At 42.1% G+C, this 23,176-nt stretch overlaps 2 protein-coding genes across 5 annotated transcripts; one reads left to right on the top strand and one right to left on the bottom strand.

Annotated features, from left to right (window-relative positions):
• Positions 1 to 337: 337 nt before the first annotated feature.
• On the bottom strand, positions 338 to 5,667 carry LOC129858041 (PDZ domain-containing protein 11-like). Its single transcript, XM_055926929.1, has 6 exons — positions 5,565 to 5,667; positions 3,635 to 3,738; positions 3,379 to 3,519; positions 3,111 to 3,209; positions 2,888 to 2,948; positions 338 to 2,738 (listed from the first exon to the last, which is right to left on the bottom strand). The coding sequence occupies exons 2-6, from the start codon at positions 3,725 to 3,727 to the stop codon at positions 2,704 to 2,706; spliced, it is 429 nt and encodes a 142-aa protein (XP_055782904.1). The 5' UTR covers positions 3,728 to 3,738; positions 5,565 to 5,667; the 3' UTR covers positions 338 to 2,703.
• Positions 5,668 to 6,572: 905 nt separating this feature from the next.
• gdpd2 (glycerophosphodiester phosphodiesterase domain containing 2) lies at positions 6,573 to 22,236 on the top strand. 4 transcript variants are annotated; one of them, XM_055926920.1, is made up of 15 exons: positions 6,573 to 6,999; positions 9,672 to 9,974; positions 16,962 to 17,065; positions 17,161 to 17,254; positions 17,335 to 17,394; positions 17,576 to 17,674; positions 18,179 to 18,272; positions 18,630 to 18,775; positions 19,518 to 19,600; positions 19,766 to 19,925; positions 20,100 to 20,303; positions 20,410 to 20,558; positions 21,069 to 21,216; positions 21,471 to 21,553; positions 22,107 to 22,236. In XM_055926920.1, the coding sequence occupies exons 2-15, from the start codon at positions 9,888 to 9,890 to the stop codon at positions 22,177 to 22,179; spliced, it is 1,584 nt and encodes a 527-aa protein (XP_055782895.1). In that variant the 5' UTR covers positions 6,573 to 6,999; positions 9,672 to 9,887; the 3' UTR covers positions 22,180 to 22,236. The 4 variants fall into 4 exon arrangements, with proteins under 4 accessions (XP_055782895.1, XP_055782894.1, XP_055782896.1 ...); XM_055926919.1 differs by lacking the exons at positions 6,573 to 6,999; positions 9,672 to 9,974 and adding an exon at positions 9,983 to 10,145; XM_055926921.1 differs by lacking the exons at positions 6,573 to 6,999; positions 9,672 to 9,974 and adding an exon at positions 9,983 to 10,145 and having other exon boundaries at positions 18,200 to 18,272.
• The last annotated feature ends 940 nt before the right edge of the window (positions 22,237 to 23,176 follow it).

The raw sequence follows: 23,176 nt of genomic DNA on the forward strand, positions 1-23,176 counted from the left end.
CCTGCACTAACCCCTAGTACACACCTTCACCCTGCACTAACCCCTAGTACACACTTACACCGCTTACCGATAACCGCTTACATAGCGATTCTGAGCCTCACCAGAATGTGTGTACCCCAAATGTTTTGTTGTTGTTGATATTTAAACAGTGATCAGTAACTTCCTTGCTATATAGCATAACATACAACCTTCAAATGTACATTTAAATGTAACTTATAGTATCTGAGCTCAAGACTAAATCTCTCAGAGTGGTTACCCTGGTTACTTTGGCGTTCTGTAACACTTCAAGTATGTTTATTAATTTAGGATAACCTCAAATGATTCAGTCAGCAGGCCATTAAAAGGATATAAAACTCAGTTTAAAATACCAACAGCGAACAGATGTTTGTACATAATGTAATGTGCCGCAATACACAATAGCCCCTTTCAAATCACACAAATCAACCCCCTCTTATTGCTAAAAGAACATGACTATGCAGGTCAATAATCATTCCTTGAACTTGTATGTCCTCTAGTGGATTTAGTTGGTATGACATGTACAGACGTACATTTTTATACCCTGGTGCATTATAAATATTCTTTGAATATCATTACACTGTTCTCATATATACATGCACACACAATAGGGGTAACCAGTTTAGCATTTCGTATTCACAATGTTCTGGTCAGAGGTGAGTGAAAGCAGATTGGTTAATAAAAAATAAATCACAAGGAATGCAAGCTTTTGTCCAGTACACTCAATCCCTTGATGGCATTTTCAGTGATGAGAACTTCCCTTAAGAATATGTCCCTACTCACTCAAGGGTTTTTCTTTATTTTTGCTATTTTCTACATTGTAGAATAATAGTGAAGACATCAAAACTATGAAATAACATATGGAATCAGGTAGTAGCCAAAAAAGTGTTAAACAAATTAAAAAATATTTCATATTTGAGATTCTTCAAATAGCCACCCTTTGCCTTGATGACAGCTTTGTACACTTAGCATTCCCTCAAACAGCTTCACCTGGAATGCTTTTCCAACAGTCTTGAAGGAGTTCCCACATATGCTGAGTACCTGTTGGCTGCTTTTCCTTCACTCTGCGGTCCGACTCATCCCAAACAATCTCAATTGGGTTGAGGTCACGTGATTGTGGAGGTCAGGTCATCTGATGCAGCACTCCATCACTCTCCTTCTTAGTCAAGTAGCCCTTACACAACCTAGAGGTGTGATGGGTCATTGTCCTGTTGAAAAACAAATGATAGTCCTACTAAGCCCAAACCAGATGGGATGGTGTATCGCTGCAGAATGCTGTGGTAGACATGCTGGTTAAGTGTGCCTTGATTTCTAAATAAATCACAGACAGTGTCACCAGCAAAGCACCACCACACCATAACACCTCCATGCTTAACGGTGGGAAATACACATGCAGAGATCATCCATTCACCCACACTGCGTCTCACAAAGACACAGCGGATGGAACCAAAAATCTCCAATTTGGACTCCAGACCAAAGGACAAATTTCTACCGGTCTAATGTCGTGCCCATGTTTCTTGGCCCAAGCAAGTCTCTTCTTCTTATTGGTGTCCTTTAGTAGTGGTTTCTTTGCAGCAATTCGACCCTGAAGGCCTGATTCACACAGTCTCCTCTGCAGTTGATGTTGAGATGTGTCTGTTACATTTATTTGGGCTGCAATTTCTGAGGCTGGTAACGCTAATCAACTTATCCTCTGCAGCAGAGGTAACTCTGGGTCTTCCATTCCTGTTGCGGTCTTCATGAGAGCCAGTTTCATCATAGCGCTTGATGGTTTTTGCGACTGCACTTGAAGAAACTTTCAATTGACTGATCTTCATGTCTTAAAGTAATGATGGACTGTCATTTCTCTTTGCTTATTTGAGCTGTTCTTGCCATAATATGGACATGGTCTTTTACCAAATAGGGCTATCATCTGTATACCACCCCTACCTTGTCACAACACAACTGATTGGCTCAAACGCATTAAGACGGAAAGAAATTCCACAAATGTACTTTTAACGGCACACCTGTTAAAGGCACACCTGTTAATTGAAATGCATTCCATGTGACTACCTCATGAAGCTGGTTGAGAGAATGCCAAGAGTGTGCAAAGATGTCATCAGCATCTTTGAAGAATCCCAAATATAAAATATATTTTGATTTGTTCAACACTTTTTTGGTAACTACATGATTCCATATGTGTTATTTCATAGTTTTGATGATTTTACTATTATTCTACAATGTAGAAATAGTACAAATAAAGAAAAAACGTGGAATGAGTAGGTGTGTCCAAACTCTTGACTGGTACTGTATATATAAACAAATTATTATAATAATAATAAAACACCTGGTTTTCTGAGCATGAAGTGAGTTCGGAAAAACTGAAAGTATTCATTTTAGAAATAGTTTTCACAAACACAAACTTTATATATCCGAACTCCAAATCAAATAGTATTCGCAAAAATAACATGGTCACTGTGGCAGGTTTTATTTTGATTGCCGATTTTCTGCATTTCTCAAAAGTCCCATTAGGTAGCCTGATTTCAGATGTGTCCATGTAAACAGGAATATTATGGAAATCGTTCTTCTTGCCAAGCATGTAAACGTTTTAAACAAACTATTATATTAACCTTACTATCCACAATAATCATATTATTGTGTGCATGTAACCATACTGTTTCTCACTCTCCCGTGGAACTTTTCTGTCACCTATTGCACAGTCCTCTCCTTCTGTCTCTGGTAGTCTATGGGAAACAGGAAGTTACATAACAACCATTCAACAAAAACTTCACAGGTTGCAGAGGTATAAAGCATAAATGACACCGTATCCAGTAGATACAATTTAGGCACTTTCTTAATATTACATGGCGGAGCAGGTGAAAGCAACGCTTACTGTAGAGAAAGAAGCGCACCCTCATCAGAATCTCCCTGGCAGTCTTCAGAATCTCTACAGCCTGAGAGGAGAAGAAACTATTTCTATGAGAAATGTATTCCAAAAACAATTAACCTTTTTTTAAACACAAGTTAGTGTTGAGGTTCAAAATGAAGTAATGAGATTTATCAAAAGGTGTAGTGTTGTGTCTATAGTGTTGTATGGTCTACGGTACATCACTGACCCTCGAGTGCTCTATGTCCTGGAAGTCCACCTCATTGACAGACAGCACCTGATCTCCCTCCTGGAGCCCTGCCCTATGGGCGTCCGAATCTGGGACCACCTAGCAACATACACACAAAGAGATTAAGGAGAAGGGAGATGACAAAATGAAAAAGCAAAAACATATATTTAAAAACAATGAAAGTGTCTGAGAAGTGTAGGCTAGCTAGATCAGCTCTCATTGGGCAGTTGCACCAGTCTCAGCCTCAGCCTCTCTCTGTCACACACACCTTGGAGATGAAGATGCCCAGCTGGGAGGCCTTTCCCCCACGGATGTTGAAGCCTAGCTGTGCCCCTGGAGGTTTCTTCAACACAATGGTGCGTGGCAGGAACTGAGTCAGCTCATTGTTGTAGTCAGGATGGTGGATCCGCTACAACGACAGACAGGACACAGAGGGAACATCATTGAAGATCTGAGGTGGCAGTGAACTAGACTGGCTGTTGACAGTGTTATGACAAGGTATGGATGTCATCTCAGGCTCATACCTCCTGAGGGGCTATCCATGCTGGGGGACTCTCATAAGAAGGTAAAAAGACCACAGGGAGTTGGTAGTCATCATATGGGATCTTTTGGTCCATGGTTTCAAAACCTATTGGTCCAAAAAAGACATAGCCAATGATCATTTCTGCATGCTATAGTCTCCAAAACAAAATGTTACGTTTGTTAGGAGGCTGTGTGGAATAGGAGGGTTTAAATGAGGAACAATTACCGGTCAGGTGCGCTCCATGGTTTTTGCGTCCCTGATTAATTAACAAATCACAATTTTGGGGTGCACCTGGCATTTGGGGGGGGGCTTCATTTGGGTGGCCAAGAGGATTTTCAGAATTGGAGATGGGGACAGGAAGATTGGCGGAAAGTGAGAATGAGTGGGTTACAGTGGCGAAGAAAAAGGGAAACGAGAAGTTAAGCTATGTTGGAAAATAGGAAACCACTAGACTCGTTATTAGTCCGAGTGAGGGTTTTGGATCAATGCTACTTGGGAAATCCGTTTAACGTCTCCAGGAAAATCTGGAATGTGTTGGAGTCGGTGAAAGTCACAAGAAGTGGTCTCATTTAGAAATTTTTGTTCATTTGTGGTGCAGAAGAAGTGTGTTTATAGACCAAAAAAAGATATCTGAGTGGAATGTTTCCTGTATGTAAATAAAGGCAGAGGATATTACTGAAGATATTGATGGAGTGGTTGGTGCACGTTGACTGACCTGGAAAAAATAAGTTCACTTCATTCATGCTACTGTACTTTGAGGAAGAGTCTCTCTCTTCTCATATAAAGTTAGGATTCACGAAATACCCTGTAAGAGCTTTTGTGCACAAGCACCTTCAGTTTCATGAATGTAAAAGATTTGGCCATGTGTCAAGCGTGTGCAGAAGGGAAGAGTATCATATGCCAGATGAAGTGAAATGCTACAACTGTGGAAGTCAACATGCGCCTGAATTCCTGGGGTCCCCTGTTAGGGTGAAGGAGAATGAGGTAGCAAGGGTAAGGCGTGTCCAGCGTGTCTCCTATCTGGAGGCGGTAAGATTGGAAGGAACGATTGGCGGGGAAGAAACAATGGTAGTTCTCATCAACCGAGGGATAGTGAAATGCTACATGTTAAAAAGGTGGGCTTTGTATTATTTACTGCAATGGTCATAAACCGAACAGCACAAGCGGAGAGAAGAAGTCTAAGAAAATTGGAATCATTGTGAAATGCTGCTGAACGTTTATTGGGTCTTCGTGAACTCACAGCCGAGGCCGTGAAAAAAATCCTGTCGGTGAATGTTCCGCCATGACAGGTCTCTGATCCTGTGTAGGGATGTATTTTGAAGTGGAATGAGATTGAAGAAGTGGGATGGGTTTTCTTAGTTGACATGTTTAATTTTGTATGATGTCGTTTTTCCCCATTTCCAGCAATGTTTTTGTTGTTGTTTCTTGTTCAATACACCGTCCAGCTGATGGCGGTAATACACCATTAACATTGGATGCCAACCGCCGTTGAACCCTATCGAAGAAGAAGAAGAATATAAAGAAGATGATTTCCAGAGATTTGATTCTGGGCAGCAGAGATTACAGACGCACGGAAGACAATTTAGCTGAATACACAATATGCTAGTATTCACAGGAGGTTTGCCTTAACAATTTAGTGACCCACAATAGTGGGTCACTAAATGTATTGAATAGGGACTCGAATCAAATTCAATTCCAATAACGTTACGAGCTCAGCCATTATTAGTAGCAGCATTTTTCATGATAGCAACAGCAACCTGTTCTAACATTTGTTGTTAGGTAGCTACAGTAGCCGGTGATGACAAAATACTGCAAGTGTAGTAAATCAACTACAGATTACATGAAATGTTACAATGAATCCAAAAACCTAAACAGTTATTTTATTGTCATGGACTCTAGCTAGCTACAAAAAGCAACAACAAAGATCTTACCAGGCTAAAAAGACAATTTCCCTTTCAAACAAACGCCCTGCTGGCGCATTATAATCATCGATGCAATGGATGCGCATGTGCATTTACAGAGAGCCCCGCTATAATATATAGACTCCATAATAAGAGTATGAAAGTAGTTTACGTAGAACACAATGAAATAAATACAAGCATATGATATGTTTCATATTTATTTCGAACGTGGTCCAGTGCTCAGTTAAGATGCCGAGATTCAGTGTATGTGTCCATAACATCTGCTCCAGATATAAGATATCAGGCTATTGCACTTCAAGGTGTAGCCTAGCAGAGGACTGTAGTGGTCTGATGTGAGAATTAATCGTAATATCTCTGTAATTACATGTATTATGCCCCTATGGGATTCAAAAAGTTCATATAGGGATGTTCCCCAGTAGCCAGATGACCCCCATATTTAAAATACACCAATTAGGCAAAACTCAAAATATAAACTGAACAGATATAGATTAAATGCAATAGCCCTATCATCTCTGTATACCTCCTGTGAAATCCCCAGGTGTCTTTTTCCTTTGTAGCCTACATGTTCATCTTGGCCAATAGTAGATTAGCAAGTTATTTGTGAGACAATTTCCAACAGAAATAGAGCATGACATGCATTCTGTCGCGCTTTTAAGTGTGGTTAGGTATTGTTGCTGACACGTTTTAAATCGTGCTCAGTTCCCTTAAGCTTAATTGAACTGTTTTCGGAGCAGTAGTATTGACCTAAAGTTCTGTATGAAATAGTGCAGACATCGCATACAGAAGCCCGAACAGGTGTTCTAACACTATTAAAGGGATATTACAAATTACAAAATGACATATTGGTTTCCTTACCCTTTAACCAGTCTATGTACAATGTATGACAGCACTCCATGCTTTGTTAGCATGTGGAAACCGTGCCAGGGACACCTAACCAAAGCATGGATTGTTGTCTCACCTTGTCCATGGACTGCTTACAGGGTAAGGAAACCAAAAAATCGTTTTGTAATTTGGGTGAACTATCCCTATATAGGACTATCCATATGTGAACTGTCCATTTATTTAGTCTATTGATGAGTTAGGTAATGTGAAAAACGTGTCTGCCTCTACCCCTAGACATGTACATTCTAATTTATCAATAGTATTAAAAATGCGCTCAAAGCATTTATCTGCAATTGTAGGCTACGTACGTTCAGGCGACTTGCCTCCCTCCGCATACCCCTCCCCTTACTACTTTAGAAACTTGCACCCATTCATTATGATTCATTTACATTCCGGGCACGGATTTCCACAAAGAACGGGAGTGGATGACAGAACAACAGACACAGAAAAGAGGTAACGAAATATAGTGGACTGGACTAGAAAAAGTTGATGAACAGAATATCACCGGCTGTTACAGTGTTGCAACACTACAAGAGAGACGCACACATTATATTATCTCAAGGTATGATGCACCTCACTCCTTTTACTAGCCTATTGTATTTTAATGCCTTGTCAAATTAATTCAAATTGATTAATATATCTACATATTTCAACTAAATCGATTGACCGGGTTAAACACTGAGTTTGAACAGAGATAGTTATTCATGCTCAATGGTAAGTTGTTTTTAAACTTTGGTCAAATGAGGAGAACATGTGAAATGTCCTGTAATTGTAGATACAATACTTTATGTAGTTCTGATGCAGACAGACCACATTCTAAATAACAAAATTCACTCAGTACAGGGTTTACCACAGAAAGGGTTCAATATTAGGCTTTCTGTCACTCACTTTTGTATGACATTGTATTACCTTTTTATGTCAACATGAGTGAGTTAACTAAATATTTTTAACTTCAAATCCAGGACAGTTAAGACACATTGAGGGATGCAATGGAAATGGACTTAAATGTGGTAACAGGACATTGTTACAATAAATTGTGAGATATTTCATTCTATTTCCTGATTTTAAAGTCAAGTTCTCAAAGGTGGAACAATCAGGTTTAGATCAAACTCGTCCCAATATGTCTCAACTTTCTCACCACCATAGTTTGAGAAAGTCATTATTGCTTAATGTGATGACAACTCTCAAAACATAACATCTATTGTCATGCCCAGGATCTTATGGATCATTACAACATTATACATGTTGAAGTGAAAAAGGGCATTCATGATTCCATTTCAAAGTTCTATTTAGAAAGGTAGGCGATAAACATGTTGGAATCTTGGCTAAATTTTTTTCTTCTTCACCTTATCTGTTCTGATCAGTAACCCTTCCTTATTACCGTGTTGAATACCTGACTACCTGTGCCTACCCTCGCCTACCTAGCAAACATTGATATGCTATGTAAATTTTTTGCCAAGTCCCAGTGCTTGATGTGTGCCAAGTTGTGAATCATGCCTTCTCACACTCGCAACACTGCTGAGTTTGTCTTGGCCTTGACATTACTATTGTTAAGAGTAAATGCTACAGTATACAACTGTTTCAGAAACAGAGATGTTTCTTCTAACAAATATGTAGTGTTTTTTAGGCCCATGCTTATCGGAACACTTTCCCTGTTGATCGTCAGACGTTTTTTATTCCATGTGTTTATTTATTCGTCTTGTAAGGGGGACATTTAAGACCACTAAAGTTCGTATTTAGTTCAGAGGGATCAACACAATGCTTAGCATTTGGGGATTTTCTGTAATACTCCTCATTTCAAGTGATCTGTTTGTGGCATTCAGTGTTGATGGTCACTAGACTTGATACTGCATGTTATGGATGGTTCCTCAAAATCTGTTGATAGTGATTGACGCCAGACTGTATGTACAAGGACTGAGAACACACTGATTATTCACTGTTGTATTGTATTATGACATACTGTGGAGACTGTATGATTCTGTAGCAGCTGACAAAGTTTCTTTTTCAAGGGAGCCCTGGCCAAGAAGTGGTAGGTTTAAAGGAGGTTTCCACCAAGCATCCTGAAATTCACTTCTGTGCCTACATTCTTAGTCTGTAGATTTGTAGGCATAGACAACTTACATTACAATGGCAAATGATCTGGTTTCCTGCTCAGATTTCTCTTGACTTTCACTTCTTTCCAGTTGTCGACCTGCTCAGACATGTTCCTGTGATCATATGGTTCTCCTCAATCCAACCTGATTTTTAGAGAAGGGCTTTTCCTCAGCACAAAATACCTTCACACTATTTCATACTGGCCCCTATCTATACGTGTTGACTTTTCTTTCTTTCTCTTAAATACTTATTTTGGATTATGGACTTGTCGACCAAATACCTATTCAAACAAAATGTGTCAGGTCTGAAGTTTGCTTAACACACCTCAGCCCTTGACCAACAGTATACATTTGATTATCTGATACATATTAATGGCGAAAATCCCCAAACAAATATAATAACTGACCAAGTACATTTCGCTTGTTTTTACAATCAGCTAATAGTTATTCATTTTCAAGGAAAGCTCAACGAGTGTTCTAACTTGATGAATTAACAGCTCATGCTTTAAAAAAGACTTGTCAGACCTTCCCGAAATGGATCAATAGACGGTCTAATGTCAATTTGGTTTACAATGTGGTAGAACTCTTTCAAACTTTTCATGTGTTTTTTTTATTTTGTTTTTGTTATGTGGGCACTGGGCACTGTGCCCTAATTCTATATAATCACCCCAGTGAAGAGAATAAGGGGGTAGCAGGTTTACATGTATCTGCCCCAGCCTGTTCACTGAATATTCTTCCCTCACCTCCCTCATCCATCTTTTAGCTCTCTTTGTAGAGTAATATTTCAATATTGTGAAGGCTTAATATCTTGGTTTCATAATAACAGGTCACCAGTCCCCCGAGCTAATCCCCCGGTTGAAGTCTGTACATCTCTGCACTGCAACCCCCTGCTGACGATGAGCCCCCTCCTCCTTCTTCCTCTCCCTCCCTACTCCCACGGAACTGAGTGTCTTATGGTGGGATCTCACTCTCAGGCCTCTCCGTGGTACTCTCACAGAACCCCACAGGGTTGGCCATTTTCAGCAGCTCCCCAACTTAGAATTTCTATTCAGGAAGTTATTGAACAGGGATGGCCCTAAACTCACAAATATTCCCTGTTTTTCCCCTCAGTCTTTTTTCTCTCTCCTCCTACACTGTGTAGGTTTAGAGTGGTGAGTCAGCCCACTGCGGAGCGGAGCCCCTCTCCTCACATACAGAGCTGCCAGACAAGTTGTTCTCCAGGAGTGTTGTCCCCCCACCACTCTATCCAGCCCCTCAAGGCTGAGAGGATCAAATAACTACACAACAGGACCGACAGGATCCACACTTCTCTGGACAGGATATCCTTTTAGTTGATAGTAATTGAGGAGAGGAGGTGATGATGTCTGAGGACAGCTGTGGCCGAATATGCTGCAGGGTAATGTATAGCTGCAACTGGAGGCACCCCAGTGAGAGGAAACGAAAAGTGAGTACTGTTGTGGACCCAGATTTAGATTTTTGCGTAGAATATAGCTATAGAACATACATTAAGATGATTAACAGTTTTGGTACTAACTTCTCATACATTACCATCATTATCCTCAACTTTGGTTTATATACTGTAATTCCATGTAGTTGTTTTAGTGACTTCTCCCAGGTGAGTCAGGCCTACATGTAAATGTTAAAATGGCTTTGGTATGTGTTGTAATGTCAATCATCGTCATCATCATCATCTATGTCATCATCTACGTCATCACCATCCAGCAGCAACAGTCACTATCATTCCATTGGACAGCATTCAGTGGATGCATGAGGATGTTTCCCCTTTATAAACTCACCGTGGGTGTATAATAGGAAGCCTCTATTCCTAGGCATGTGAGATGTGGATGGATGTTATTGGAGAGGCATCTGTCCATTCAGACCTGTTGTGTAAATAAGAGCAGGATAATTGGGAGGAGGGAGATTGTGGTGCATATTAGAGCATGTGAATATGTGCTAGGACTAATTGCTGAACTGAACTCACAGGATCCTACAGGCTGGGTAAAAGGTGATCTGGGACAGGACTACAAAGGGGACAAACCATTAGTGTCCAAGGGGAGGGGGGTTTCTGTTCGGACACAATTGAGATTGGTTGAATGGTGAATGCCGGTGTGTTTGATGACTGTATTGATTCCCCCTAAGTGTGGTGGCATGGAACAGTAGGTGAAACCAAACATGAAGAGGCGTTGGAGTGACTCAAACATCCCAGAGGGAGCTGAGCCCCTTGGAAATATCACATGTACAGTCTACATAAACACACACTCACGCAATCACAAACACAAAAACACACTTTTTGGGTCGACCAGCCACACAAGAAAACTCAATGAATATGTACTTCTAAACCATAGCTAGGGGTTATATATACAGTGCATTCGGAAAGAATTCAGACCCCTTGACTTTGTCCATATTGTGTTACGTTACAGCAGGGGTGTCAAACTCATTCCACGGAGGGCCTAGTGTCTGCAGGTTTTTGGTTTTTCCTTTCAATAAAGCCCTAGACAACCAGGTGTGGGGAGTTCCTAACTAATTAGTGATGTTAATTCATCAATCAAGTACAAGGGAGGAGCGAAAACCCGCAGACACTCGGCCCCCCGTGGAATGAGTTTGACACCTGTGCGTTACAGCCTTATTCTAAAATTGATTAAATTGTTTTTTTCCCCATCATCAACCTACACACAATACCCCAAAATGACAAAGCAAAAACAGGTTTTTAGAAAGCTTTGCAAATGTATTAAAAATTTAAAACTGAAATATCACATTTACATAAGTATTCAGACCCTTTATTCAGTACTTTGTTGAACCACCTTTGGCAGCGATTACAGCCTTGAGTCTTCTTGGGTATGACTCTAAAAGCTTGGCACACCTGTTTTTGGGGAGTTTCTCCCATTCTTCTCTGCAGATCCTCTCAAGCTCTGTCAGGTTGGATGGTGAGTGTTGCTGCACAGCTATCTTCAGGTCTCTCCAGAGATGTTTGATCGGGTTCAAGTCCAGGCTATGGCTGGGCCACTCAAGGACATTCAGAGACTTGTCCTTAATTCTCTCCTGCGCTGTCTCGGCTGTGTGCTTAGGGTCGTTGTCCTGTTGGAAGGTGAACCTCTGCTCCAGTCTGAGGTCCTAAGCCCTCTGGGGAACGTCGAGTCTCATAGCAAAGGGTCTGAATACTTACGTAAATCAGGTATTTCAGATAATTTCATTTTTAACACATTACATTTGCATTCGGAAAGTATTCAGACCTTTTCCCTTTTTCCACATTTTGTTAAATTACAGCCTTGTTCTAAAATTGATTAAATAAAAACATTTCCTTATCAATCTACACACAATACCCCATAATGACAAAGCAAAAATAGGTTTTTAGATTTTTTTTGTAAATGTATTAAAAATAAAAAACAGATATACCTTATTTACTTACGTATTCAGACCCCTTGCTAAGAGACTCGAAATTGAGCTCAGGTGCATCCTGTTTCCATTGATCATCCTTGAGATGTTTCTACAACTTGATTGTAGTCCACAGCGGTTGATGAAATCCGAGCAAGGGTAACATTCCAGAGAGACATCAGAGACTGTAACGTTCTTTGCTTCACGGAAACATGGCTCACTCGAGAGACGCTAACGGAGTCGGTGCAGCCAGCTGGTTTCTTCACGCATCGCGCCGACAGAAACAAACATATTTCTGGTAAGAAGAGGGGCGGCGGTGTATGCCTTATGATTAACGAGACGTGGTGTGATCATAACAACATACAGGAACTCAAGTCATTCTGTTCACCTGATTTAGAATTCCTTACATTCAAATGTCGACCGCATTATCTACCAAGGGAATACTCTTCGATTATAATCACAGCCGTATATATTCCCCCCCCAAGCAGACACATCGATGGCCCTGAACGAACTTTATCTGACTCTTTGTAAACTGGAAACCACACACCCTGAGGCTGCATTCATCGTAGCTGGGGATTTTAACAAGGCTAATCTGAAAACAAAACTCCCTAAATTTTATCAGCATATCGATTGTGCTACCAGGGCTGGTAAAACCTTAGATCATTGTTATACCAACTTCCACGACGCATATAAGGCCCTCCCCCACCCTCCTTTCGGAAAAGCTGACCACGATTCCATTTTGTTGCTTCCAGCCTACAAACAGAAACTAAAACAGCAAGCTCCCGCGCTCAGGTCTGTTCAACGCTGGTCCGACCAATCTGATTCCATTCTTCGAGACTGCTTCGATCACGTGGATTGGGATATGTTCCGCATTGCGTCCAACAACAACATTGACGAATACGCTGATTCGGTGAGCGAGTTCATTAGGAAGTGCATTGACAATGTCGTACCCACAGCAACGATTAAAACATTCCCAAATCAGAAACCGTGGATTGATGTCAGGATTCGCGTGAAACTGAAAGCGGGAACCACTGCTTTTAACTGGGGCAAGGTGACCTGAAACATGACCGAATACAAACAGTGTAGCTATTCCCTCCGCAAGGCAATCAAACAAGCGAAGTGCCAGTATAGAGACAAAGTAGAGTCGCAATTCAACAGCTCAGACACAAGAGGTATGTGGCAGGGTCTACAGTCAATCACGGATTCCAAAAAGAAAACCAGCCCCATCGCGGACCAGGATGTCTCGCTCCCAGACAGACGAAATAACTTTTTCGCTTACTTTGAGGACAATACAGTGCCACTGACACGGCCCGCTACCAAAACTTGCGGGCTCTCCTTCACTGCAGCCGAGGTGAGTAAAACATTTAAATGTGTTAACCCTCGCAAGGCTGCAGGCCCAGACGGCATTCCCAGCCGCGTCCTCAGAGCATGCGCAGACCAGCTGGCTGGTGTGTTTAAAGACATATTCAATCAATCCTTATCCCAGTCTGCTGTTCCCACATGCTTCAAGAGGGCCACCATTGTTCCTGTTCCCAAGAAAGCTAAGGTAACTGAGCTAAACGACTACCGCCCCGTAGCACTCACTTCCGTCATCATGAAGTGCTTTGAGAGACTAGTCAAGGACCATATCACCTCCACCCTACCTGACACCCTAGACCCACTCCAATTTGCTTACCGACCCAATAGGTCCACAGACGACGCAATCGCAACCACACTGCACACTGCCCTAACCCATCTGGACAAGAGGAATACCTACGTGAGAATGCTGTTCATCGACAACAGCTCAGCATTTAACACCATAGTACCCTCCAAACTCGTCATCAAGCTCGAGACCCTCGGTCTCGACCCCGCCCTGTGCAACTGGGTCATGGCCTTCCTGACGGGCCGCCCCCAGGTGGTGAGGGTAGATAAAAACATCTCCACCCCGCTGATCCTCAATACTGGGGCCCCACAAGGGTGCGTTCTGAGCCCTCTCCTGTACTTCCTGTTCACCCACGACTGCGTGGCCATGCACGCCTCCAACTCAATCATCAAGTTTGCGGACGACACTACAGTGGTAGGCTTGATTACCAACAATGACGAGACAGCCCACAGGGAGGAGGTTAGGGCCCTCGGAGTGTGGTGTCAGGAAAATAACCTCACACTCAACGTCAACAAAACAAAGGAGATGATTGTGGACTTCAGGAAACAGCAGAGGGAGCACCCCCTATCCACATCGACGGGACAGTAGTGGAGAAGGTGGAAAGTTTTAAGTTCCTCGGTGTACATATCACGAACAAACTGAATTGGTCCACCCACACAGACAGCGTTGTGAAGAAGGCGCAGCAGCGCCTCTTCAACCTCAGGAGGCTGAAGAAATTCGGCTTTTCACCAAAAGCACTCACAAACTTCTACAGATGCACAATCGAGAGCATCCTGTCGGGCAGTATCACCGCCTGGTACGGCAACTGCTCCGCCCACAACCGTAAGGCTCTCCAGAGGGTAGTGAGATCTGCACAACGCATCACCGGGGGCAAACTACCTGCCCTCCAGGACACCTACACCACCCGATGTCACAGGAAGGCCATAAAGATCATCAAGGACAACAACCACCCGAGCCACTGCCTGTTCACCCCGCTATCATCCAGAAGGCGAGGTTAGTACAGGTGCATCAAAGCAGGGACCGAGAGACTGAAAAACAGCTTCTATCTCAAGGCCATCAGACTGTTAAACAGCCACCACTAACATGTAGTGGCCGCTGCCAACATACTGACTCAACTCCAGCCACTTTAATAATGGGAATTGTATGGAAATTATGTAAAAATGTATCACTAGCCACTTTAAACAATGCCACTTAATATAATGTTTACATACCCTACATTACTCATCTCATATGTATATGTATATACTGTACTCTATATCATCTACTGCATCTTGCCATCTTTATGTAATACATGTATCACTAGCCACTTTAAACTATGCCACTTTATGTTTATATACCCTACATTACTCATCTCATATGTATATACTGTACTCTATACCATCTACTGCATCTTGCCTATGCCATTCTGTACCATCACTCATTCATATATCTTTATGTACATATTCTTTATCCCTTTACACTTGTGTGTATAAGGAAGTAGTTGTGGAATTGTTAGGTTAGATTACTTGTTGGTTATTACTGCATTGTCGGAACCAGAAGCACAAGCATTTCGCTACACTCGCATTAACATCTGCTAACCATGTGTATGTGACAAATAAAATTTGATTTGATTTGATTTGTGGTAAACTCAATTAATTGGACATGATTTGGCAGGGCACACACCTGTCTATATAAGGTCCCACAGTTGACAGTGCATGTCAGAGCAATTGAGGTCGAAGGAATTGCTATGAGGTAATAGGAATTGTCCTTAGAGCTCTGAGACAGGATTGTGTAGAGAAATAGATCAGGGGAAGGGTAACAAAAAAATTCTGCAGCATTGAACGTCCCCAAGAACACAGTGGCCTCCATCATTCTTAAATTGAAGAAGTTTAGAACCACCAAGACTCTTCCTAGAGCTGGCCGCCTGGCCAAACTGAGCAATCAGGGAAGAAGGGCATTGGTCAGGGAGGTCACCAAGAACCCGATGGCCACTCTGACAGAGCTCCAAAGTTCTTCTGTGGAGATGGGAGTACCTTCCAGAAGGACAACCATCTGTGCAGCACTCCACCAATCAGCCATTTATGGTAGAATGGCCAGATGGAAGCCACTCCTCAGTAAAAGGCAGATGATAGCCCACTTGGAGTTTCCCAAAAGGCACCTAAAGGACTCTCAGACCATGAGAAACAAGATTCTATGGCTGATGAACCCAAGATTGAACTCTTTGGCCTGAATGCCAAGCGTCATGTCTGGTGGAAACCTGGCACCATTCCTACGGTGAAGCATGGTGGTGGCAGCATTATGCTGTGGGAATGTTTTTCAGCGGCAGGGACTGGGAGACTAGTCAGGATTGAGCGAAAGATGAACTGAGCAAAGTACAGAGAGATCCTTGATGAAAACCTTCTCCAGAGAGCTCAGGACCTCAGACTGGGGCGAAGGTTCATCTTCCAGCAGGACAACAACCCTAAGCACACAGACAACGTAGGAGTTGCTTTGGGACAAGTCTCTGAATGTCCTGTGGGCCAGCCAGAGCCCGGTCTTGAGCCCAATCGAAAATCTCTGGAAAGACCTGAAAGTAGCTTTGCAGTGATGCTCCCCATCCAACCTGACACAGCTTGAGAGGACCAGCAGAGAAGAATGGGTCAGGGTGTGATGTGGGTGGGCATTCTATGTTTGTATGTCTAGGTTTTGTATTTCTATGTTTTGGCCTGGTATGGTTCCCAATCAGAGACATCTGTCTATCGTTGTCTCTGATTGAGAACCATACTTAGGTACCCTGTTTTCCAACTGGTAGTTGTGGGTGTTTGTATCACCTGTCAGAACTGTTTTGGTTATTCTTTTTGTTATTTTGTATTTAGTGTTCAGTTTTGAATAAATAATATGAACACGTATCACGCTGCACCTTGGTCCTCACCTTCTTCTTCTGAATGCCGTTACACTACCCAAGAAGATTTTAGGATGTAATCGCTGCCAAAGGTGCTTCAACAAAGTACTGAGTAAAGGGTCTGAGTACTTATGTAAATGTGATATTTCCATGTATTTTATTTTATAGAAATGTGCAAAGATTTCAAAAATCCTGTTTTTGCTCTGTCATTATGCGGTATTGTGTGTAGATTGACGGAAAAAACGATTTATACAATTTTAGAATAAGGCTGTAACGTAACAAAATGTGGGAAAAGTTAATGGGTCTGAATACTTTCCGAATGCACTGTGTGTGATTATTTTCACCTGTACCCCGGAGATACATCTAATTAATTGAATGAAATTCTGCGTACAGTTTCTGACTGTCGAAACAACCTGTACACACACTTTTAATTGTATCCTGGAAGGTAAGTGTTTTCCTGACAAACAAGTTTAGTAATCAATGAGTTCTTCCAATGTGAGGAACAATTTGAACAGGTTTAGAGTTCCAGCAGTAATGATGAACTCTCCTTGCTATAGTGTTCCTGCTGCTGGTTGTCGGTCCTTACCGCTGTGTCCCTGCTCACTCTCTTCTGGATGTACGTCTGTCTGATGGCTTTCAATGACCGTGAGGATGTCAACTGGTGAGCTTGGTCATACAGCTTCGGACACACACACACACACACACACACACGTTCACAGACCCTGTGATCTTCTACCCTCTTTTGTCCCCTACCAGGAAGGCCTTTTCCATTCTTAAACTGTGGGTGAACTGGTTCATGGTGCTGATCGTTATCGCTGCCGTACTGACCATCTACTGCATCCTGTTACTGGTGAGGGAGACAATTCATATACCTATCAATGTATTTATGTAGTTGACATTAGCTGTGTTGTAATGACTGTTTAATTGCAGGTCTTTGCGCTGGTCCAACTTGCCTTGAAAGAGCCTTTGGACTTACACTGTCTACACAAGGTATTAGGAATATTATGTGTTCCTGGAATGTTTCCCTCTGCATGTGTTACAAGAAGTATCCAGCTATATTGCTAGGTTGCATAACATGAATGATGATTGCATAGATGATGAACAATATGAACTAACCTAGGTATGATCTGTATTGATTGCATTGTATTGTCTTGTGGTTTGCTCTGCACAGTTGTTCCTGTTTTTAGGTGTGGTCTTCATCGCCCTGGGCACCACTGGAATAAGCCTACAGTGGAAAAAAGAGTGGCACACTGTTCTCCTGTCATTACAGGTATAGTAAGGCTAAAGTATTGCAGCATGGAACCGTCTATTAGGTAGGTGTGTGTGTGTGTGTGTGTGTGTGTGTGTGTGTGTGTGTGTGTGTGTGTGTGTGTGTGTGTGTGTGTGTGTGTGTGTGTGTGTGTGTGTGTGTGTGTGTGTGTGTGTGTGTGTGTGTGTGTGTGTGTGTGTGTGTGCGCGGCGTGGCGCGTTGGTGAGAATGTTAGCGCTATAGTGAGATGTGAAGCAGGTTTTGAGGCGGCAGGTAGCCTAGTGGTTAGAGCTTTGGGCCAGTAACCGAAAGGTTGCTCGATCAAATCTCCGAGCTGACAAGGTAAACATCGATTGTTCTGCCCCAGAACAAGGCAGTTAACACACTGTTCCTAGGCCGTCATTGTAAGTAAGACTTTGTTCTTTACTGACTTGCCTAGTTAAATAAAGGTTAAATATATATATTTTTTTAAGAATAAATGCGTTTGGGGTCAGAGCTTTGGTATGTAACATTGATCTCCCTCAGGCCACGGCTCCATTCCTACAGATGGGAGGGGTTGGAGCCCTGACCTTGGTAAGCTGCCTGGTGTTCCAGTGTTTCCAAAGGACCCGCAGAATAGGTCAGTGCTGATACTGAACTCCTTCAATAGAAATACACAAACACTCACCATGACATCAATAATATGAGACATCCAGTAGCCTACACACCCATATACAGGTATATTAGTTCAATAGAATTGAGTTCTGTGAAAACTGGGCGGCACTTAACCCTAATTGCGAATGTAAGTCGCTCTGGATAAGAACGTCTGCTAAATGACTAAAGCGTAAATGTAATGTAAAAGGAATGATTGTACCAGCTGTATGAACTAATTCAGTTGACTAAATGCAGCATCTTCTTTCTTTGCCTTTTTCTATTCACAACAATAGTTCAAGTATGACTGTTTCATTTGTTAACCTGTGTCTGTTTGTGTCCCCAGCCTCTAAGATCCTCATCATGGTAGTGTTTGCTGGCGTGTCGGTGGCAATCTTCCTCAGCCCCCTCCTCATCCAATCCCCTTGTCTGGTGGAGGAGAAACAGCTGCCCCCTAAACCTGCCCTCATTGGTCATCGCGGAGCACCAATGGTGAGGAAGTGCATCCTGCTCAGTCTATTTCTCATACCCTACATTAGTTATATTGCCTCAATATTAAAGGTCTAAGCTGGAAAACTATTTACAAAAGTGCATTGGAGTAGGATTCTATTTCAGTAGACATTGTATTTTGAGACAGTCTTGAATAAGCTAAGTAGCCAATAGGCAGAGTGTAGCATAATTTGTCCGATTCTCTGTAATGATGGTATGAAGGACAAGTGGATAAACAGTTTGATGTCAAGCCTGCATGTTTTTTTTTCAAAAGTCTCATGGAATGTATAGGCATTGCACACCACACATTGGTTGCTACTGTAGACTGAACAGCTATTTCCATGTTCAAATGTTATGGGATGCATTTTTCTTCATTATTTTTTATGGTAGGCTGCTCTGGTAGGCCGACATTATGATCAAATAGCCACAGTAGCCTACTTGGCCACTGTTAAAACTGTAAGTTAAAGTACTGAGTAAAGTGTTCACCGTAAAGTGTTCACCGTAAGTTGCACATAATTTGACAAAGTTCAAGTTTGCGGTTCAGCAGACCTGAAATTTGCTCAGTGCTGAATTCTTTTTGAGGCAACATTCCTCTATGAGGGCCCCACATGGCATGTTGCTCTGCCCCCATTACATTGCTCCACTCTTCTCTACTATCGCCACAATAGGCCCACTCAGCTTAGCTGTGTCATCTGTATTTAGCACAGGAGTGTTTCTCACACATCTGTCCTCTTTCTGTGTTCAGCTAACCCCAGAGAACACCCTGATGTCGTTCAGAAGGAGTGTGGGGTGCGACGTGATCGCTTTTGAGACGGACGTGCAGCTCAGGTACCCGGGGGACTAAGGCTGCTTCATCTATACATAGACGTTGCAGAGTTGTGAAGGATCAAACGTGCACTGCTGTTTTAAATTGTTTTCAGTTTAATAATAACACGTGGGATTTATATAGCGCTTTTCAAAGACGCAGTTTATTGACGTTTCTTCCTTCCCCAGTAAGGACAGAGTTCCTTACCTGATGCACGACCACGGAAGCCATTTCCTGAGGAGGACTACAGATGTTCTACATAAGTTCCCTGGGAAAGACTTCAACCACAGCACAAACCTCACTTGGAAGGAGCTACAGGAATTAAACGCTGGTGATTGGTTCCTGAAGGTAAGGGTGATATCCAATTTCACAAGCATCCCTTGTATATTGTAGTTGGAAATCATTTCAGAAGGTTTACTTGAAAATTCCTTATATACTGTAGATCCTTTACATTTTGATTACAATTTGAACTCTACCAACTCGTTGACATAATGACATCCATAATATGGATGTCTTCCTCAGACAGATCCGTTCTGCTCAGTCTCCCAGCTGTCAGAGCAGGAGAAGAAGACAGCTGGGAACCAGAGTGTTCCCTCCCTTCTGCAGTTGCTGGACCTAGCTAAGACTCATAACACCTCTGTCATCTTTGACCTAAAAAATGACGACAACAATGACACTATCGACACTGTGAACACCATCCTCAAATCTGGCATCCCCCAAGACCTGGTGAGTAGAATGTCTATCAGTATCACCGCTTTATCATTCCTGTCCTGTGTAGTTAAAGTCTTATTACAGTTGTATGACAGTGTTTTTTTGTCGTTTCTCTCTCTAGATCCTCTGGCTTCCACCCAAACACAGGGGGGATGTGAGGGAGGTCGCACCAGGGTTCATACAGGTCTACAACGATGTGTCTGATATGGACCTTGACAGAGGAGACCATCTGAATGTCAAATACAGTGCGTTGAGTGCCACAGAGATTGGGTGAGTAGCCTACCTCAAAGCGCCCACACTTTTCTCAGAGCTGTAGCCAAATAAACCTTAATTCCAGAACCACATTCTACTCTTTCTGTGCTGACTGACTGCTGCAGGGCAAACAATAGTGTCACAATGAAAAGTGTTGGTGTGCTGAGACAAAGAACTGGCATTGTTGTAGATGGAGACACACGCTGCTTCAGGGAAGAATGAGAATCATATCATGTTTTCACCCAGGTGTGTTTTTTAATGGCTGAGAGCCCAGTAGTGAAACGTTCTCATGGGATGATAGTTTCTGTTGGTTTAGGGAAACGAACAGCTCCAAAGATGATGGGAAAGTGTTGTCTGAACAAACATGATGTGTGCTTTAATAGTATGACATGTTATGATTGATCACTTCTGTCTGTAGTCTTTGAGAAGTGTCATGTTTGCTGAAGTAGCTCTGTGTGAGCTGAGCTCTTTCAACTAATCTTTGAATTACCAACTAAATTTGTGTTTTTGTGTGTTTCCGTGTGCCAGGGAGCTTCGGAGCAGGAATGTGTCAGTGAACCTGTGGGTGGTGAATGAACCATGGCTCTTCTCTCTGCTGTGGTGCTCGGGGGCCAACTCTGTGACCACCAACGCCTGCTCCCTCCTACAGGACATGACCCAGCCTGACTGGACAATGGTGAGGGACTCACATCAAACCTCTCTTCTTCACTCTTCCATAGACACTCCCTCTTCAAAAGTCAACCCGATCACCCCACCCTGACATTGTAATTCTCACAAAGTCAATGTTGTGTTTGACCATTAGCTAGCATATATTATGATATCCATGTGTAGCATTGAACTTGACATTTTCTTGTTCAATGCTGTGTTTTTAATCTTGTGCGCGATCTATGGGTCATATGAATGTACCTACTAGGTGTTTATGTGTTTCAGAGACCTGATAGATACAGAATGATATGGATCACAGTGGACCTGGGGTCATTGCTCATAATGGTCACACTGTTCATTTTACAGAGGTGAGTAGAACACTACCATTGTTTGTAAAAGACAATGGAAACAGTGTTTGTAATTTGATTACTTGATTTGTTTCACTTTACAATGTTTACAGTAATTATGTACGGTACTAACTACTAAGATAATTGCTATCTATGTATCCTGTATTATGAATCTTTAAGATTGCTATTGTTAACTTTATGGGACTGATATATTATGTCACGCTCTCTTACCGTAATACATGTCATTCTTGTCTTGATGGTTTAAATAATTTAATCTGTAGTGTAGTGGTTGCATTAATGACATGCAAAGATAACAACTGCTGTATTTGTCCTTACGGTCACATAAACTAGGATGTACAAGGGCATCATATAAAGATAATCTTTTAAATGTGTTATTTAACCTTTATTTAACTAGGCAAGTCAGTTAAGAACAAATTCTTATTTACAATGACCGCCAACCCCGGCCGAACCCTAACCGACTACGCTGGGCCAATTGTGCACCGCCTTATGGTATACAGATGATGATACAGATGACGAAGTGGAATAATTATTTTGTGTGTGATTATCTCTGCAGGGAAAGAGAAGCAAAGAAAGGATTTTCCGGCTGGAATCAGAGAGAACTGTCCCTCTTCTTACCCTCTGAATAGTTTGAATTAAGCCTGAAGAAACAGAACAGCCTGGATCCAGACGACCCCCCCCCCCCCCCCCCCATTAATAATATACTGTCTGAATGGTTAAGCCTTGAATCAGGGAGGAATTCAGCCCATTTAAATTACAGTATTTAAAAAATGGTGGATCACATACATAGAGTACATTCTACTTGCCTGACGACTCAAACTGGGGCGGCAGGTAGTCTAGTGGTTAGAGCGTTGGGCCAGTAAGCGAAAGGTTGCTAGACCGAATCTCCGAGCTGACAAGGTAAAAATCTGTCATTCTGCCCCTGAACAAGGCAGTTAACACACTGTTCCTAGGCTGTCATTGTAAATAAGAATTTTGTTCTTAACTGACTTGCCTAGTTAAATAAAGGTAAAAAAAAAAAAAAAACTGAATTACTCCGCTGCTCTGTTGTTCGCTACATACTTCCGTCTGAGACTGCCATTATTGAACTCGTTTGAGGTGATGTCATAATGAGAGGTGTTGTACAAAACAAAGTAATCAGCAATTGGATCATCTCTAACCAATCAGTAGCAAAGCCAATGATTGATTTTCAAACCTCAGCTTTACCCACGTGTGTTCTGGCTCTGGCACAGGACCAACCCATCATATTCAGGGAACGATTAGAATGTTTTTGCCATTATAGAAATTGTCATGGAGTTACTCGGATCCAGACTCATTGCAAAGAAGAAACTAACATCCATGGGCATGGCGTACCGTTTGGCCAGATGCAAGGAGTTTGGGTAGCCAGGCAAACATTTTACATTCGTCATGAGAATTTATGAACAAAGTTGTAAAGAGTATATTCTTACAGAAAATATATTTGTGTAACACTTTATTTGTAAAAATAAATAAATAACATAACTGGTTCACTCTACACATCAAGTTTAACCTTATTTGGAAACTATTGGTGTTGCTGATAAATGTCAGCACTATTTACAGTGCACTTAAGGTTACATTCTGAAGGAGAGATTTTCCAATCCAGATTTG

The sequence above is a fragment of the Salvelinus fontinalis genome, chromosome 6 (genome assembly GCF_029448725.1).
Source record: "Salvelinus fontinalis isolate EN_2023a chromosome 6, ASM2944872v1, whole genome shotgun sequence".
NCBI classification, from domain to species: Eukaryota; Metazoa; Chordata; class Actinopteri; order Salmoniformes; family Salmonidae; genus Salvelinus; species Salvelinus fontinalis.

What these genes read in the sequence shown, in the direction of transcription:
- LOC129858041 (XM_055926929.1), bottom strand. Translation starts at nt 3,727, where the DNA reads ATGGACCAAAAGATCCCATATGATGACTACCAACTCCCTGTGGTCTTT. An exon ending in CATGGATAGCCCCTCAGGAG is followed by an intron (nt 3,520 to 3,634) that starts GTATGAGCCTGA and finishes CTGTCGTTGTAG; the next exon opens with CGGATCCACCATCCTGACTA. An exon ending in GGTGCGCTTCTTTCTCTACA is followed by an intron (nt 2,739 to 2,887) that starts GTAAGCGTTGCT and finishes TGTTTCCCATAG; the next exon opens with ACTACCAGAGACAGAAGGAG.
- gdpd2 (XM_055926919.1), top strand. Translation starts at nt 10,041, where the DNA reads ATGATTAACAGTTTTGGTACTAACTTCTCATACATTACCATCATTATC. An exon ending in CTGTTCTCCTGTCATTACAG is followed by an intron (nt 17,675 to 18,178) that starts GTATAGTAAGGC and finishes GATCTCCCTCAG; the next exon opens with GCCACGGCTCCATTCCTACA. An exon ending in TTGAGTGCCACAGAGATTGG is followed by an intron (nt 20,559 to 21,068) that starts GTGAGTAGCCTA and finishes TCCGTGTGCCAG; the next exon opens with GGAGCTTCGGAGCAGGAATG.